Here is a 16,206-nt window from a genome sequence, read left to right on the forward strand (position 1 = left end):
AAGAGCTGCCCAGTAGAATTTTCCCTTATAATGGAAATGTTCTCTGCCTGTGCTGTCCAATACATGGGCTGCTAACCACATGTGGATACCGAGCATTTGAAATGTGGATAGTGTGACTGAGGAAGTGAATTTTTAATTGTGTTTCATTTACATAAGTTTAAATGTAAATCGCCACATCTGGATACTGGCCACCATATCAAACAGCTGAGTCCCAGAGCTTTATTCCTCTAGCGGACAGCTTTACCAGCTGAGCGATACAGCCCTGATGCATGTCTGATTTTTATTTCTTATTTTATTTGTTTTTACACGTGTTTGATTGCTAAACAATTAAGTTGAAAGCAAGGTCCACAGAGTACTTGTTTATAAAGTAAAAATTCAGTTTATTCATCTGTTTATGACACAGTACACAAGAGGCAAAGTGTTTCACATCATAGGCTTCACTTCCAACTCCTTGGAATGTTCATTTCTTTGGCTAAAGAGACTAGACATGAGAGGCAGGCAATGCTTAGGCAACTGAAATAAAGATGGGGAAGGGGCAATGCTAACGTCATCCTCGCAGGGATGAGCATAAGGGGGCTGTTAGTCACAAGCTATTTTCTAGAACTGTTAGCTGAAAACAAAGGAACACCGCTCCTGGCGCTCATGCTGTCATGGGCTCAGTCATCCCCACCGCACAGGTACAGCAGCGCTTTCTGGTAGTCGCCCTTCGTGTCTTGCTATAAATGGCCGAGGAGAAAAAAGAAATTCAGTATCAGCAAAAAGACCCAAGGTCTGCAACAACATACAAGCAGGCTCAACGCATAGAGAGCCTCCCTGAGCAGCAACAAAGACAAGACTCTGAGGGACCTGTCCAGGCACAAAGACCCAAACCATCATCAGCAGACCCTCAGGGGGTCTGAAACTAGTTGGGAGGGTGGGGGGCGTCAAGTGACATGATTACTGCGAGGGCAGAAAGAATGTGAGGTGGTAGTGGATTAACACAGCAAGGAACCAGACCCACAGAACCCAGCCTGCTCTTACTGCAGTGAGGTCCTGTATGCACCACCACTTTTCTCTCTGGCCTGCGTGCTTCCAGAGAAGAGAGGTACTTTCCTGCCTCACCGTGCTGTTTCCAGGATTCTTAAGGTCACGTGGGAATAAGCTAGTGAAGTGAGGAAATGATTACTAATGGGCTCATTGGTCCCTAAACTTTAAACGCGTGCCCTAACAAACCTGGGTGTACCAAACCCACCTCAAAATTCATCCTTTGTAACCACGGACATGCCTTTGAAATTTGCAGGGTCTTCTGGAAAGGGGGGCTGCAATGCCTGTCTGAAGGACACGCCAGGGGGCTGATGTGTGTGCAGCCACTCCTTGCATGCAAATGCTCCGTCTCTCCAAAATAGAGAGACTGAATTGATGGGAGATGGAAGTTCTGTGTAACCAAATGTTGCCAGGCCTATCACAGAGGATTTTCAAAAAATAGAAACAGTTGACCCTTTAACAAGGCCAAAGTTAGGGGCACCAACTCTCACCCCTGCCCCGAGCTGACAGAAATCCGCATATAACTTTTGACTCCCCCCAAAACTTAACTACTAATAATAGCCTACTGTTGACCAGAAGCCATACCTGCAACATAAACATTAACACACATTTTGTATGTCATATGTATGATATACCGTATTCTTACAATAAAGTAAGCTTTAGAAATGGAAATATTAAGAAAATCAGAAGGAAAATACATTTACAGTACTGCACTGCATTTATTGAAAAAAATCTATCGATTTTCAACCAGTGCAGTTCAAACCTGTGCTGTTTAAGGGTCAACTGCATAAAATTCAAAATTTAATTGATCTCGGGCTCTTCAGGAGGATGTCAGCAAGTCTTGCAGGATCATTGTCATGAACACCAATTATCACTGTAGAACAGCAGATGTGGGAAGTGTAAAATATTTGCCTGTCTCTGTAAGATTCTAGGACAAATCATTAATGGCACTTTCTAAATAAACCGCTGATACCTGAGGACTAGCATCTCTTCCCCAGTGAATTAGAAAACCACCACTCTGTCATTATTCTGACAGGCCACCAGCCTGGGGCTCCAGGGCCTTCTAGATGGCCAGGAAGGGCCAACACGTCACCACGGGGCTTACCTGGATGCAGTAGTACAGGGACTTGCCGTACTTCCTCTTGAATTCAGACCTAATTTTCAACATGTCCACTTCACTGCGAGAGACCATGATTCTAATCAGGACTTTGTCGCGAGTCCCCTTGCCCTGAAAGTCAAGTACATGTTCCAAGTTACAATTCACTGACAACATTAACCCAGTAAGTTTTCTTGCACATGGAACTCATCTGGGTTCTTGAGGCTGCCCTTTAAGAAAGTGCAAAGGTAATGATGAAACTACTCCTTTAAGAAAAATGAGCATCTTGGAATTTCAAACACTCCAGGATGACATCAGCACAAACCCCCACTGTGTGCATTCAATAAACGTGTACGGAGCATTAACTACTGCATGGTTCAGTTTAGTAAGTGTGAGACTTTACATATGTAACAAACAGCTCCTGGCTCTCGGGGCTTAGAGGACACAGGCCACCACACTTTCACTGTGGCTCTGTGCCACTGTGAATGGTGTAAACAATAAAGACCACAGAATCTACTTTGAGAGTCTCAGACCAGAGGCACTGAGGAACATGTCCTATTTGACCAAAACCCTAGGAGAGATGGGAGAGGTGGTGTGGGCAAGGGATGATGCAGGAAGGAGCGGGAGGGCCAGGAAGGTGGAAAGCACAAGGGACATCTGAGGCGCAGAAAATGGGATGGGATTGTGGGAAGAGACAGTCGTGGGGCCGCCTTTAGAGTCGGACAGACCTAAGTTCAGGCTAGTTATTTCAGGCTAGTTAAAGCTTTCTGAGCTTCAGTCTCCTGATGTGTAAACAATATGTCACAGGCCAAATGGGCTTTTTGGTAATGATTTAAGATGAAGTAAGTAGCACAATGTCTCCTGCACAGTGGGTTGCTTAATAATCTCTCCCTTCCTTGCCCGTCTTTGCTCTGGGGTAATGGAAGACCATCACTGAGAAGTCTGAGCAGGAGTCAGACACGATTACCATCTGGTACTTTATTTTCTACCTGCGCACAAACACACGTTCAAGAAGGTAGGAGAGAGAGACAGAGAAGACTGACTTGTGGTTTTCTCACCTGTCCGATACAACCACAGCTGACTAGTACATTCCTGCACCCAGACAGCAGTGTCCCTTTCACCAGCCACTAGTCAAGGAGACTTATAGTTCGGGGCACAAAAGAAGAAAAGCCCATTGTGGAAACATGGGCCCCTCAGCTGGCTGCCCTTACCTTCATGGAGTCGTACAGTCGGTCAGCAAAATACAGGGGCTTGTTCTGAATGCACTGGACTGTGGAGTGAAGAAAAGGGGTCAGCTACTCCTCTCCTCACCGGGGAGGAGTGAGGCCCTGACCCCGGGCCGCAAATAAGATGACCTAATGTAACAGGAACAGGCTGCAAAATGGGAAACACTAAGGGAAAACCTGGGCTCCTCTGAAACTCGGCTCCATGGTGATTTTAAACCAGGGGATCTTGAGGGCTACAGGATATGTGAGTTTCCCCAACAGGGCCCCTTTTGTTGTTATTTTATTCTTCCTGGGCAACTCCTCGCTCTACCAACGTAAGCGTGCCTCAGTTTCATACCTTACATTTATTCAGTGAAGATTATACAACTACCCAAGTCGTCTAAAGGAGCCACACCTCCCAAACACACTTGAATTAACAGGATGGCCGCTTGTTACTTCTGCTATGGCAGTTTACTGAAAGCTGATGTCCACTATGGATGGGAGGGGAGAGCCACATGCTCACCCAGGTTCAGGAAAGCATTTTCCAGGTCTCCCTTGACCTCCTTCTTGATGCTCTCCAGCATGTCATAAGGGCTGTAGCTCTTGTACCTGTCAAACACTAAGGAAAAACAAAAAATAATTACTAGAACAGAGAGGCTGATCAAAGCCATCAATGGTCACTCACATGGTTATGCACCATGATAAAAATAAACAAACACATGAGGATGATCACAGCATCTTAGAGGGTTAGGGGTTGCCATGATGGACCAGAGCTGACCCTGCACCGGTTGACCTGGGACAGCTGTACTGAATGGCACTGTCCTGAATGGCACGGCCAGACCACATTTTTTGACCATCTTCAGCTCTGAGTGGAGCCTTCTATTTGGAAGCAACGAGTAACAGTACATAGTGCCCAGGAAAGTCCATTTACTTCAACAAATACAGCATGATAAAATGATCCTAGACAAGAAGGGGCAGCAAGATACAGCACCAAACATGCAAATAGGAGAAAGAAGGATCCAAAATGGAAGGGAAGGGCCAATGGACTTGGTGATGGAAAAATGAGTGAGATTATGGGCTACAAAGTAGAGAGTGAACTTTGTTCTGGCAGACCCACACCCCAACACACATAACCAGCAGGCCTGGCTGAGAGGACCATCCCGAGGCTCTAGGACCTCCTCAGCACAGCACCCACCTTTCTGGAGGTGACACACACTCCGCTCGGTCATGATGCTGATCCACTTAGGCACGTCTGTTCCTTTCCTCTTCACTCCAGCATCATAGAGGTCCTACAAGCACAACCAACCAGGAAAGTTGACTATGTGGTCCAGAGTAAGGTCATAAAAACTGTCATGCAAAAAAACCCCCAAAAACCTATACACTGAAAATGCCAAATGAGAAAGGACAGTTGCACTGAAGACACAGGCAGCAATGTAGTATTTAAGTCAAAAGTTTTTCTTTTTAAAGGGTCAAAAGTCTTAATCAAGTCTTCACTAGGCACAAAGTATGAGACTAGATTATTTGTGAGGTGGGTGCCGTACACATCGATGTCCTTGAATGCCAAAGGGAGAACCAAGAGCTTCTATTCCTACACAGAAGGACAAGCAAATGTTCATTAGTACATCCAGCCCTCATTCCTTTAGTACTTTGGATGGCAAATAAGCTAATGGTTGTCTGCTGAAGACAGTTGCAGATCAGGTACCTATACCCGTGCTTCTTAGAGACTCAGAAAGTCTCATTTTTAGTTTCTGGAAAATTTAGGGGCTACAAATCATGCTAAGAATGGCAAGGAGGGAAGAAGAAAGATTCATTCAAGGTTAAGATACTCATTAAGTGACCACCCACCATCTGGGGGTTGTAAAACCTAACTTCTGTCACTTCATGTAAAAACCTTCTCTACCTCCTGCTAAAAGTGCTGTGAGAAACACACTGAATTTTAAAACTAAAATGAATTAATTTTCTCTGCAGCTCTTATAAAATGCTTTGAGATTAGCTGTTGACCCTCTGGAAAAGGCATGCAGCTCACAGTGATCTGAACCAGCTTAACAAACAGTTCTCGGTGATTCGCGACTGGAACCATCGAAAGTGCTATTCAACCAGACAAGAAGGGTCTCTGCCACCCTCCCCTTCTCCCTCACCACAAAGGACAATAAGCCTTCCTATCCCTGGCTGTGCCTCCACCATTTTCTTCCACTCTGCTATGTTGTTTATGTAGCAAGTGCACACCAGTGCACACAGCCTTAGCACACTCTGCAGAATCTGGTACTTTCATACAAGCAAAGCCTAAACAAGCATATGTGACTCAGGTATTGATCCTATAATTCATACCAGCATCAAGAGGGAATATCTTATGATAACTACTGTTCCCAGAGAGTGAAAATGAAGCCCACAAATTTGACTTTCCTCCCTTCCAAAAGTGGTGCGGTGCCTACTTCCCTTTGCACTAACTATAGGCTACACATAGTGACCCACTTCTAACGAAGGGTATGACAGAAGTGACACTGTGTGACTCCTGACATTAGGTGATAATAAGCGTTTGGCTTCCTCCTTGCTTTCTCTCTTGGATCACTCACTCTGGGGAAAACCAGCTGCCAGGTTGTGAGGATACTCGAGCAAGCCCTTAGAGAGGCCCATGTGGAGAAATAGTAAGGCCTCCTTTCGACAGTCCTATAGATGGGTGACCTTGAAAGGAGATCCTCCTAATGCTGTCAGGCCCTCAGATGATGCAGCCGTGGCCCACATTTTGGCCCCACCCTCATGAGAAGTCCTGAGCCAGAACCACCCAGCTGAGCCCCTCCCCAATTCCCGTCCCAAAGAAACTGAGAGATGTAACTTAGGGCTACCACTAGGTTTGAAGGTAAAGTGTTACACAGGATCGATAATTACTAAATAGACTATCTAGAGATTTTCTGGAAAACAGAAACTCAAACCAAGAAGCTCGCTTACCCGAGCATCCTGGTCAATCAGTTCATAATCAATGACGGAGCCATCCTCTGCTCTTCTACCCTACGGAAGAAAACAAAATTAAGAACATCAAATAGGTTTCTTTGTATATTTTAAAGTTGAAAATGGTATCTTCTCCCCAACTCTTGTAAGCCGTTATTTAATCTACTGAGCAAACACACACTTAAAGTTTTTCTTCACTTGGGATGCCTGGGTGGCTCAGGTCATGATCTCACAGTTCGTGGGTTCAAGCCCCACATCAGGATCTGTGCTGACAGCTCAGAGCCTGGAGCGTGCTTTGGATTCTGTGTCTCCCTCTCTCTCTCTCTGCCCCTCACCCGCTTGTGCTCTCTCTTTCTCAAAAATAGACAAACAAACAAATATTAAAAATTTTTTTTTCTTCATTTTGAAGTCTAGACAAGACTAAGGATTGGTACAACTGAGGTAATGAAGTGGGGGGAGGGGTGGGCCTCACCATCATCAACGCCCCCCCCCCCCCCCCCGGGATAGGCACTTTACAGAATTCCCTCTACCTCCAAAAAAAAAAAAAAAAAAAAAAAAAAACAAAAAAAAAACTACCGATATTTAGTTCCCTCCCTCAGTGAGCTTACAGTCCTGATGGAAAAATAGCATGGAACAAAGATAAAACAACACAGTAATCCATGGCTTAAGAAGACATGAAATGCAAAAGAAGGGAGAAATCTGACAGCATAGTCAGCAAAGTCTGTGGACAATGGGGTAGGGCTGAGGTGAACACTGAAGGATGTGTCAAATGAGGCTAGTAAAGGGGATGGGGAGAAAGGCACTCCTCGTGGGAGGAACAGCACAGGAAGAGGCTGAGCGTGGCCACAGGTCAGTGAGGTGCCACGCAGCTACAGGGGAAGGGAGGCAGGGGGGAATCCTAGGAGGATTAAATTAGGGAAGGGCAGGATATAGGGACCTTTTTATTTACTGTTTTTAATGTTTATATTTGAAAGAGAGTGAGTGCAAGCAGGGATGGGGCAGAGAGACAGTGGAGACAGAGGATTGGAAGCAGGCTCTGTGCTCATAGCAGGGAACCCGATGCGGGGCTCAAACTCACAAACCATGAGATCACGACCTGAGCTGAGGTCTAACGCTTAGCCGACTGAGCCACCCAGGCGCCCCTGGATATAGGGAACTTTTAAAGGCAGCGGAGAATCTGGATTTGATGTAGCAGAAATGCATGTGATCAAGGGAGTGAAATAGTGAAGGCAGCCTTCAACAGATGGGTGGTTGGTGGTACACAGGGCGAGGAGTCGCCAGGGAGGGCTGTATGGAGTTGTTACAGTAATGGAGATGTGAGTGGGCAGGATGCAGCATGCCAAACAATCATCTGTCATTAAGGTTCCTGGAGAAAATCATTTCTCTTCCCTCCCCCGGCACAGAGGCTTTAAATTGCACACTGGTCAGGACTCAGAGGGAAATGCCTTTCATCCACATTTCTGCGTTAACATTAACAAACAAAGACCCCCTCTCCAGACAAAGGACTACCTGGGCAAATCCTCTCGTAAGATGTGAGAGCAGAGAGAACGAAAGAAAAAACAAGAGGGTCACTTCCCATCGAGTCCTATGTGGCTATAGATAGAGGCAAAGTGACCTTCCCCAAGTCATGTGGCAAGGGCTGCCACATAATCCAGGCCAGGACTTAAGAGCTGCCTATTCCTCCTCTGGCCCCAAAGTCCACTTGACCATGCAGTTTCTCAGGATAAGAAATCCTATTATACAAAAATGACATCTCTGCAGTGACAGTGCAAACCCACTGTCAGAAATGAAGCTGGCATTTCTGATGCAGGCACAGAGGATTGACTTAATTCGCTCCCAGGTATAAAATGCGGTATGTGACTTGCCTTGGGAGGAAACAAGGACAAAGAAAGAAACCGGAAACCAACCTTTGCAAGGGCAACCATCAGCTTGCGGAAGTCACCGGATGTGTCAGAAATGATGTCTTTCTCCAGATCAGTCTTGTACACTTTGAAAACAACACATCTGGTTTTATGCTTCCTGCCTGTGCAGCCAGCCAGCCACCCACCCCAACTGCCCCCTGCCCCATTAAGCCTCTGAGAAGCAGAAACAGTTGTGGCAGCATGGATGTATCCACCCAAATGAGGGCAGATGGTCTAAGATGATTTTTAGACTCATAAAATCAGAGCTAAATGTTATTATCAGTGACAGGAGATAGGCAGGGCTGGATCCAATCAGGCATTCTCAAGCTCACCTTTCATCAGTGACCTCTTTTGTAGCTAAAATACTGGTTCCCAAACTCCTTGACTAGGAATAATCACTTGGAAAAGGAAAAAAATTGGAGGGCTACACACACACACACACACACACACACACACACACACACACACACACCTGTGCTTTGTTATCCACTGAATGAGAAACTGCACAATGGCAAAAACTTGTAGGAATTAAATATTACTCTTAAATGAATCTGTATTTTATTATTCAAATAGCTTCTACATTGAAACCTAGTAACAGATACACATGTAAGCTGCATCATTTATTCTAGCCACAGCCTCCTGTAATGCTTGGTGCACACAGATCCACATGCCTCTTGCAATAATTATCCACAATCCAGAGTTGGGAACTTCTTAAGCAGAGACTGGAAAGCACCCAATACATTAAGTCCACGTACGCTGCTTTCTACTTCCCTCACCAGACCCTTAAGGAAAAAAAATTGTTTTCTCGCCTTTCCCTCCTGCCTATCCTTTTATAGAAGTTCTAGCAGAATGTAATAACCAAAACCCAGGCCACAAGAAGGTAGAAAAGAGGGACCTGGACAAGGGCAAACCCCTGGACGGTCCAGATGGCATTTCTGCATACGTAATCTGGGCATCCTATCCCCAGCACTAGCCCAGGTAGCCATGACGGGGTTACAGAAATTGGGCTGACAAGCTGCATCACAGAGCGGGAGCTACTCACTTTCCTTGTAGACTCTGTTAATTTCCTGAAGCTCTTGGTTGGTCCTTGAGCAGATGATCTCAATGAGGGAGTCCTCATCAGTCCCCAGCCCCTGTGAACCAGGCAGCACAGACATCAGCAGGGGAAGTTCTCCAGGCCATTAGCCTACTTCTCCGATCTCAATCAGGTAAATCGCAAACATGGATTGGGTCAGTGAGCATGCTCCTTTCTACATTCCTACCTAGGGGATCTGTACTATATTCCTCAGCACAACATAATGTTATTTTCTATGTCTATTTTCTATGTGCGAATGTTAAAAATACATATATATGTATGTATATCAAATGGGAAGAGACAGTAATGGAATACACCAAAATGTTAAAAGGGGTTGCCTTTTGGTGATGGGTTTACAAAATGAGTAACTTTTTCTTCTTCCTATTTTTCTTTATTTTTCAAATTATTTTAATAGATGGGAAATTTTTCTTTATTAAACGATTCTGCTCAGTAATTTAAAATAAAGGAAGAGAGAGAGTTTGTTGTCCTCTGCAGCCAGCACCACTGGAAGGGAGTAAATCTTTTACCAGGGAAAGGTACAGATAAGATAAAATTTTTAGCTTCACTTCTTTGAAATGTAAAATTGGGTTAATGTTAAAAATTTCATTCTTGTACTTCCACTTTCGCTTGATTACTATGCACTCTTCAGGCATTTTAGGGAAGCAAAAGGAAATAATGAAGTGCCAAATAAACCTAGACACCAACACTTTATTAAGGAATAAGAATCTGATGGGTGATGTATTCAAATTTAATATATACATTTTTGAACGTGCCAGATAGCTTGAAAGGACTCAATGAAACATGTATTTCAAAGCTGGCTTCATGATCAAAGTCAAGATTTAATAATCAGGATTCTCTAATACTTGTCTTTCCGAATATGGAAATATCACTTTGAACTAAGTAGAATTACAACTGTTTAAAATGTAAATCAATTATAAGGTGTTAATACAATACGAAACTTCCTTATCCACATGAAAAGTGTGTCAGCTATTAATTAAACTTATTAGAGTTTATATGCCCCTGAAAAGTGGTTCATATAATATAAGCTAAACCTCAGGTTAATGGTTAATTTTGAATTTTATTCATAATCTAATCTACGAGCAAATGCCTCTTCTTCTGAGTTTTTAATCATGACGTGTAGAGGTTCTAGCAAAGCCAAACTTTCTTTCCATCTTAGCAAAAGGTCTATGCAACATTCTACACAAATGTTATAGAATGACTACTGAGTGTCTTCAAATATTTTAGGGGGTAGGCTTTCAATCTCGAGATGATAAAAATATAGACTAGAAATAATTCATGTATTGGAAGAAATGCCATATCCTGACACTGTTGAAATATAAAACAGGTATATCAACATAAGATGTTTTCTTCCATCGCTGATACGCCAGTGTTAATATCTGAGAATTCTAATAGTGTTTTTATCTCCATTCAAAGGTGACCTTGGCAATTTCCAAAACTTGGCCCAAGCTTTCCACAGATTGTCTACAATTCCTATCACAAGGGCAACTTCTACCGTAACATATGGCTAATATTGCCACTGGTATTGCCAGAAGTCAAAACAGATTTTTTTTAAGCATAGTTCAGTTAATGTCACTTCGAGCTTTATGGATTTCAGAAGGGTACTCAACTGTAATAGCTAATGGAAGAGCTGGCACCAGGTCAAAGATTTAGTCGTCAAAGCACCTTTCATTGGGCCCAATTACAGAGATTACAATGGTGACTGACAGCTCGAACAGGTCTATTTCAAGTCACTAATACCTAGTCATCGATACTAGTAAGATTGTATGAATTACAACTAAATAGATTTTTGACGAAAATAAGATAAACTGATCTGAAGTGATGATGGTCAGAAGAAACCTAGGACAGGCTGACTTCCATGACTCCAATAAACCCACGATTTGGTTTTCAGGAATGCTCTTTTTATCAAGCAGGGTCATTAAATGTTGTTGACATTTTATCATTTGTAATTCTACCTTCTCTGCAATATAGCCCACTTAGGAAACTCAGAGCAAGTCAGCTCAAATAAACTGAGTACAGGTTGGACTAGGCTGGAGAACTGAAGGAAGAAAGAGATTTCCTAACAAATCTTTCAGCAGCCCTGAGCTATCAAGTCCTGGGCAATGGAAGTGCCCGGTGTGAGAAGCCGCCTCACTCTCGAGGTGTTCTCTGGGGAGAGAGATGACATGAACCGTGACATCAGCTCTGGTGACAGGCTTACAGCTTGGTCCTTCATAATTCAGGAACAGGCATCATAGAAAACGCACTCGGACTTAGAATAAAAAATGAGAGCTATAGTACTCTGGAGGCTTTACCCAGTTTTATCAGCAGAGGGCAGTATCAGATTATTCAAAGTGTTACAGGCACACACCACATATAAAAGGGGTTATATTTTGCTGTAAAATGCCTTTATGTTTATGCATCTATCACATTTATATAATACTGGATGTTTTAGGTATGCACAAAATTCAGGGAGTTTCTAACCTGGAATTTTTACTATCTAATGTAACTGAAAATTCTAAATTAACTTTGCAAAAGCAAAAAGCAAACAAGAGATAATCTGTGCTACAATACTTTGAACAAAACACAGGTACCATTCACAATCTGAAACCACCCTTTATATACACTATGATGTTCTGATTTTTTCCTGAATTTGAATCAAACAGTGGGACTCACAGAAGGTCAGAAGAAGAAACACTCAAGACCGCATAGGCAGAATTTGCAAGCTTCACTTAACAAAAGCTATGAGTTTTACTTTTGCCTCAACATCACAACAAATCTTTTTTTAAGAAGGAAGTGCAATCAAGGAAGTACTTTTTCCAAATGGTAATTCCAATTGCCCAGGTGCCGAGCAGTAGCAGCTGGTAAGTGACTTCTCAGCATCATGAAATTTCTTTACAGTCTTAAAAAAAGTAATTGAAATATTTTTGGTACAAATCCTGAGACTTATAGCTCCAGTTCATTAAAAAAAAATGGTTCCAAATGAGAATTCAACAAAACTAAAAATCACCTAATTATACTTAGAAAGCTGTAATTTACAAATATTAATGGCAGATTTGACAAAGATTACATCTCACACATGTTTACCTTCATGGAGGCTTTCAGCTCAGAAGCATCATACTGAGCAGGTGTTTTCAAGAGGCCCAAAATCACGGTCTCCAGGTGGCCGGACAAGGCTGACTTCAGTGCTGATGTAAGTTCCTTCAGAAAAACGGGCAAGAACATGGAAAAAAAACAGGTTGGTAACCAATGTTCCCTTTAAAACTGGTGAATGAAACAAAAGTAAGTGGGATATGTTTGTAAGGCAGGTTGTGATTCCTTAGCCACTCTGGGATCTCAGACCAAACTGTCCCTCAACTGCATTCCCCTCAGTGGACCCAGATGTCAGAAACAAAAAGATCAGACTGCTCTGACAAAATCCCTTCACATCCAAGCTGAGCCATCTTCTTCCAGTCATTAAAAGGAAACCAGGGCAGTATGCAATTTCTCAGAAAGCTAGGGGTGTGAGGACACTTTATAACACCCTCACAAGTGATAACCACTCATAGAATACAGGGCACTTTCCAAGCTCAAGACCTCTGCTAAGAAGGAGGTGGTTAGACTAGGGAGCCCCCTGTAAAAGATGTTTATGCAGCTGCACTAGAGGTGGCTGCTAAAAGTCTCCAGAGGAACCAGAGGCCCCACCATGGGTGGAAGTTGGATCATGAAGTTTTCCTATGCAAAACACTTCATCCAGGACTGAGAAAACATCTATTTGTCCATACCAAACTGGGGCCGAGTTGACAGAGCCGATGGGAGACTGAAGTCCCTCTTTCTCACCCCCTTGACTTTCCCGCTCTGTATTATATCTTAAGGTTTTCACTGTCATAATTAATGTAGATTTTAAGTCAGAGGTCTGAGTCAGCACCAATGCATGCAGACAAATACACCAATTCAATGTGTCTTTTATAGCTGCTTCCTTGACGATTAAACTTCCTACACATTATGAGCATTGAGTGATGCCTGAACTCTCCCAATGTAATTATTTTCCTTTCTTTTCACTTTTTCCCTGTTCTCTCCCTTCTTTCTTTCTCCCCTGCTTGCCAGCAGCACCTCACAGCATCTATAATGGTGCCAGGAGATGATGTACAGTCTGCTTCTGGCAGAATCTTTGCAAACCATTCATAGGTGGTGAGAGCTGAGATGGATCTCAGCAATCACCTGGCCCACCCCTTCCAAACCTACTCTCTTCTGATTCCTGGTGTTCTAGTAACACACAGCACCTAGAAAGGGACTTGAAAAGCAACACCTGCCAATTATAACACCAATTTTCCAATTTGGAAATTTGAGGTTAGGGAATTCCAAACTTAGCCTACCCTTGACACTCCTTGACCCATTGTCTGTTCAAACTCAAATAGCATTTGGGTAGCTACTGACTTCTTCCACTTCTATTATAAACTCCTATTGGCATTCAACTTCCTGCTTCTCACAAGGTCTAGCACAGAGCTTTGTATGTAACAGATACCCCAGAAAAGTTTGATTAAAAAAACATTACCATTCCTTATACGGAGAAATCTGGCATCTGCTTGAACATGAAAAAACAAAACAGAAGACCGAGATTCTCCCCCAGCTCCTCTCCACTTCTATTAGCTCTGCCCATGGTCTTCAAAGCTCATGACCTAGGCAGCCTCAGCTCATATCACTAACATACTCTACAATACAGGGCTTTCTCCTTGACTATGCAGACAACTCATTCAAAACACTAAGGTTCTACTTCCAAAATCTCCTTCGGAAATTATCTCAAGTAATTTATGTATCTTTCTGCACACAATGACAATTTTCCTTAGCCCAAGACTAAGAGACATCACGAATCAGTAGGAGAGTGAACTGTCCCCACCACACACAAAGCCTGTGTGATCAATGAACCCTACCATAATTCTGGTAACATGTTCCTTCCAACATAGTATGTGAGGGCTTTGTTCATCTATCTACTTGAAATCAAGACCCAGGCATCTCTGTTTCCATATACACTTATGTGTACACATCCAAGTGTGTTCTAACACCCCACTCTGTAAGTGACAGATGAGGAAGCAATTACAGGCATAGTGTCCAAACAGGTGAGACTTCTGCTCCACCTGGAACTCAGTCCTACCAGCTCCCAGATCCTTTTAAAAAATTGGAGAAATAAAGCACTCCCCTCATGGCTCACTACAAAAGACTGTGCAAGTCTAGTTGGAAAAAAGCATTCTAATGCACATGAGATAACAGAAGCCAGATTCTTCCAATTGTTTAAGTGGGGGTTGGAGCTATAGAAGGCCTTGACCTGCAACTCTCAGAACCCTGGTGGTCATGTCAACCCCAAGAAAAGAAATGTCTTTTCCAGAAGCCTTCCAGCTCACCTCCACTGTGGCTACGAGTGAAAGCCGTTAAGTCAAACAGGAGCTGCAGGAAGCCACGCTTACTGCACTGTCCAAGAATAAATCAAAAGCTTTTAATAGCAAGAAGTTAAAAATAAAACATCCCGTCCTTAAAAATAAAATTTCCTAACACTGCAACAAAATAAAGGATGAACAAATGCTGGGTTGTTCCTTAACCACTAGAGCACAAGCAAGGAAAAAGCTCACAAAGGCTCTTTAAATAGTGGGAACATGGCATATTGAAGATAGCCTAGTAGACCAAATGAACTACTAACTAAGCGCAAGAATTCAAGTATATATATATTTTTTAAGAATGAGGAGAACCTACCAGGATCAATCCTAAATGAAGTCTAGGGTCCTCAGATTAAATTAGAAACATCTTATCAAGAGCTAGCAGAAGTCATAAAGATGAAATGAGTTGCTACATATAAAGAACTACATGCCTGGCACAAAGCAAACATTCTAGAAATGAGACATGTTGTTGATAATCCCTAGTCCCTCCTAACTTTCTGTTCCCAGCAGTGCTCCCTCCATACTCTCTGGTTGGAGGAGGGCATATAGTCTTTATGGTTGAGCTCCAAGCACTCCAGGGGGCCATGAAGTGTGTGAGTGATGACTCTTACAAGGATGTAAGAGGAAAACCTCGGATATCCAAGGAAAACCTGGCTCTTGCTGGGATGAGCCAGAATCCATTAAAAGAAAAAGCAATGGCTGAGGAAATGAAATGGAACAAGGAATGCCCTCCATCCCTGAAATTGCTTGTACCTTTTTGGTCCTTCTCTGGTAGGCGAAGGCAATATCCTGTCTCTGTTCATTGCTGCGGTTGGTCAAAATGTTGACAATGGTGACCTCATCCACACCTACGGAGATACAAGTTGTGAGTAGTTAATAACCCATGTGCTCTAGTCTTCTGGGCTTATATTGAAGGTTTCAAGCAGTTTTTTCAAACTGTTTTCCAAACTGTTTTCCAAATACTGTTTTCCAAACTATAATGCCAAGACATCAAGGTTTGTTCTTTTTGTCAGTATCCTGCACCCAATGTGTTTACCAAATTTTTATCCTGACAGCCTCAAACCTCAAGTCTAAATGGACCTTTTGAATATCTGCATTTAAAAATAAACTACTTTATTCATAAATTGGTTTCTGGAATCAACCGTGGGAGGTGTGTTTGTGGGGCTTTGGCAGTCAAATGGAACAACAAAGATTTAGGAGGATTTTAAATGAAGGTCCCCAAATTGCCATTTAACTGGGGATTTAATAGACAGTAACTGTGAACTGAATTAATTGAGACAATTATTTATATTTATTGCAGGATTACAGCTATATAAGCAGCTAGGTATAATTTCTATAATTATAGAAACTGTCATGACAAATGAGTCAGATTTAATATGGCAGTTGTATTTTAATAGCATAATTGATTAATGCAATCATACTTATTGAAGACTAAATTGTTTTTTAAGGAAAATAAATGTTCCACTGCTTTTAATCTTCAATAGCAATTTTAATAATCAATTTTATAACTTTATTAAAAAGAGTAAGTGGTTTAATCTAAATTAAATCTAAATTG

The 16,206-nt window shown here is 42.6% G+C and overlaps 1 protein-coding gene across 2 annotated transcripts in view; it reads right to left on the minus strand.

Annotated features, from left to right (window-relative positions):
• Positions 1–356: 356 nt before the first annotated feature.
• The window catches only part of ANXA2 (annexin A2), a 43,538-nt gene continuing 27,688 nt past the window's right edge, over positions 357–16,206 (minus strand). For both annotated transcript variants that reach the window (XM_086710829.1, XM_086710830.1), the window contains exons 4-13: positions 15,405–15,499; positions 12,331–12,444; positions 9,214–9,304; positions 8,178–8,257; positions 6,271–6,330; positions 4,520–4,613; positions 3,848–3,943; positions 3,331–3,389; positions 2,129–2,251; positions 357–716 (exon numbers count right to left, since the gene is read on the minus strand). In XM_086710829.1, coding sequence (XP_086566955.1) covers positions 657–716; positions 2,129–2,251; positions 3,331–3,389; positions 3,848–3,943; positions 4,520–4,613; positions 6,271–6,330; positions 8,178–8,257; positions 9,214–9,304; positions 12,331–12,444; positions 15,405–15,499 — 872 coding nt within the window. In that variant the 3' untranslated portion in view covers positions 357–656. The remainder of the gene's footprint in view (positions 717–2,128; positions 2,252–3,330; positions 3,390–3,847; positions 3,944–4,519; positions 4,614–6,270; positions 6,331–8,177; positions 8,258–9,213; positions 9,305–12,330; positions 12,445–15,404; positions 15,500–16,206) is intronic.

Source organism: Puma concolor, chromosome B3 (assembly GCF_028749965.1).
Source record: "Puma concolor isolate L17-30 chromosome B3, mPumCon1.1.hap2, whole genome shotgun sequence".
In the NCBI taxonomy this organism is placed as follows: Eukaryota; Metazoa; Chordata; class Mammalia; order Carnivora; family Felidae; genus Puma; species Puma concolor.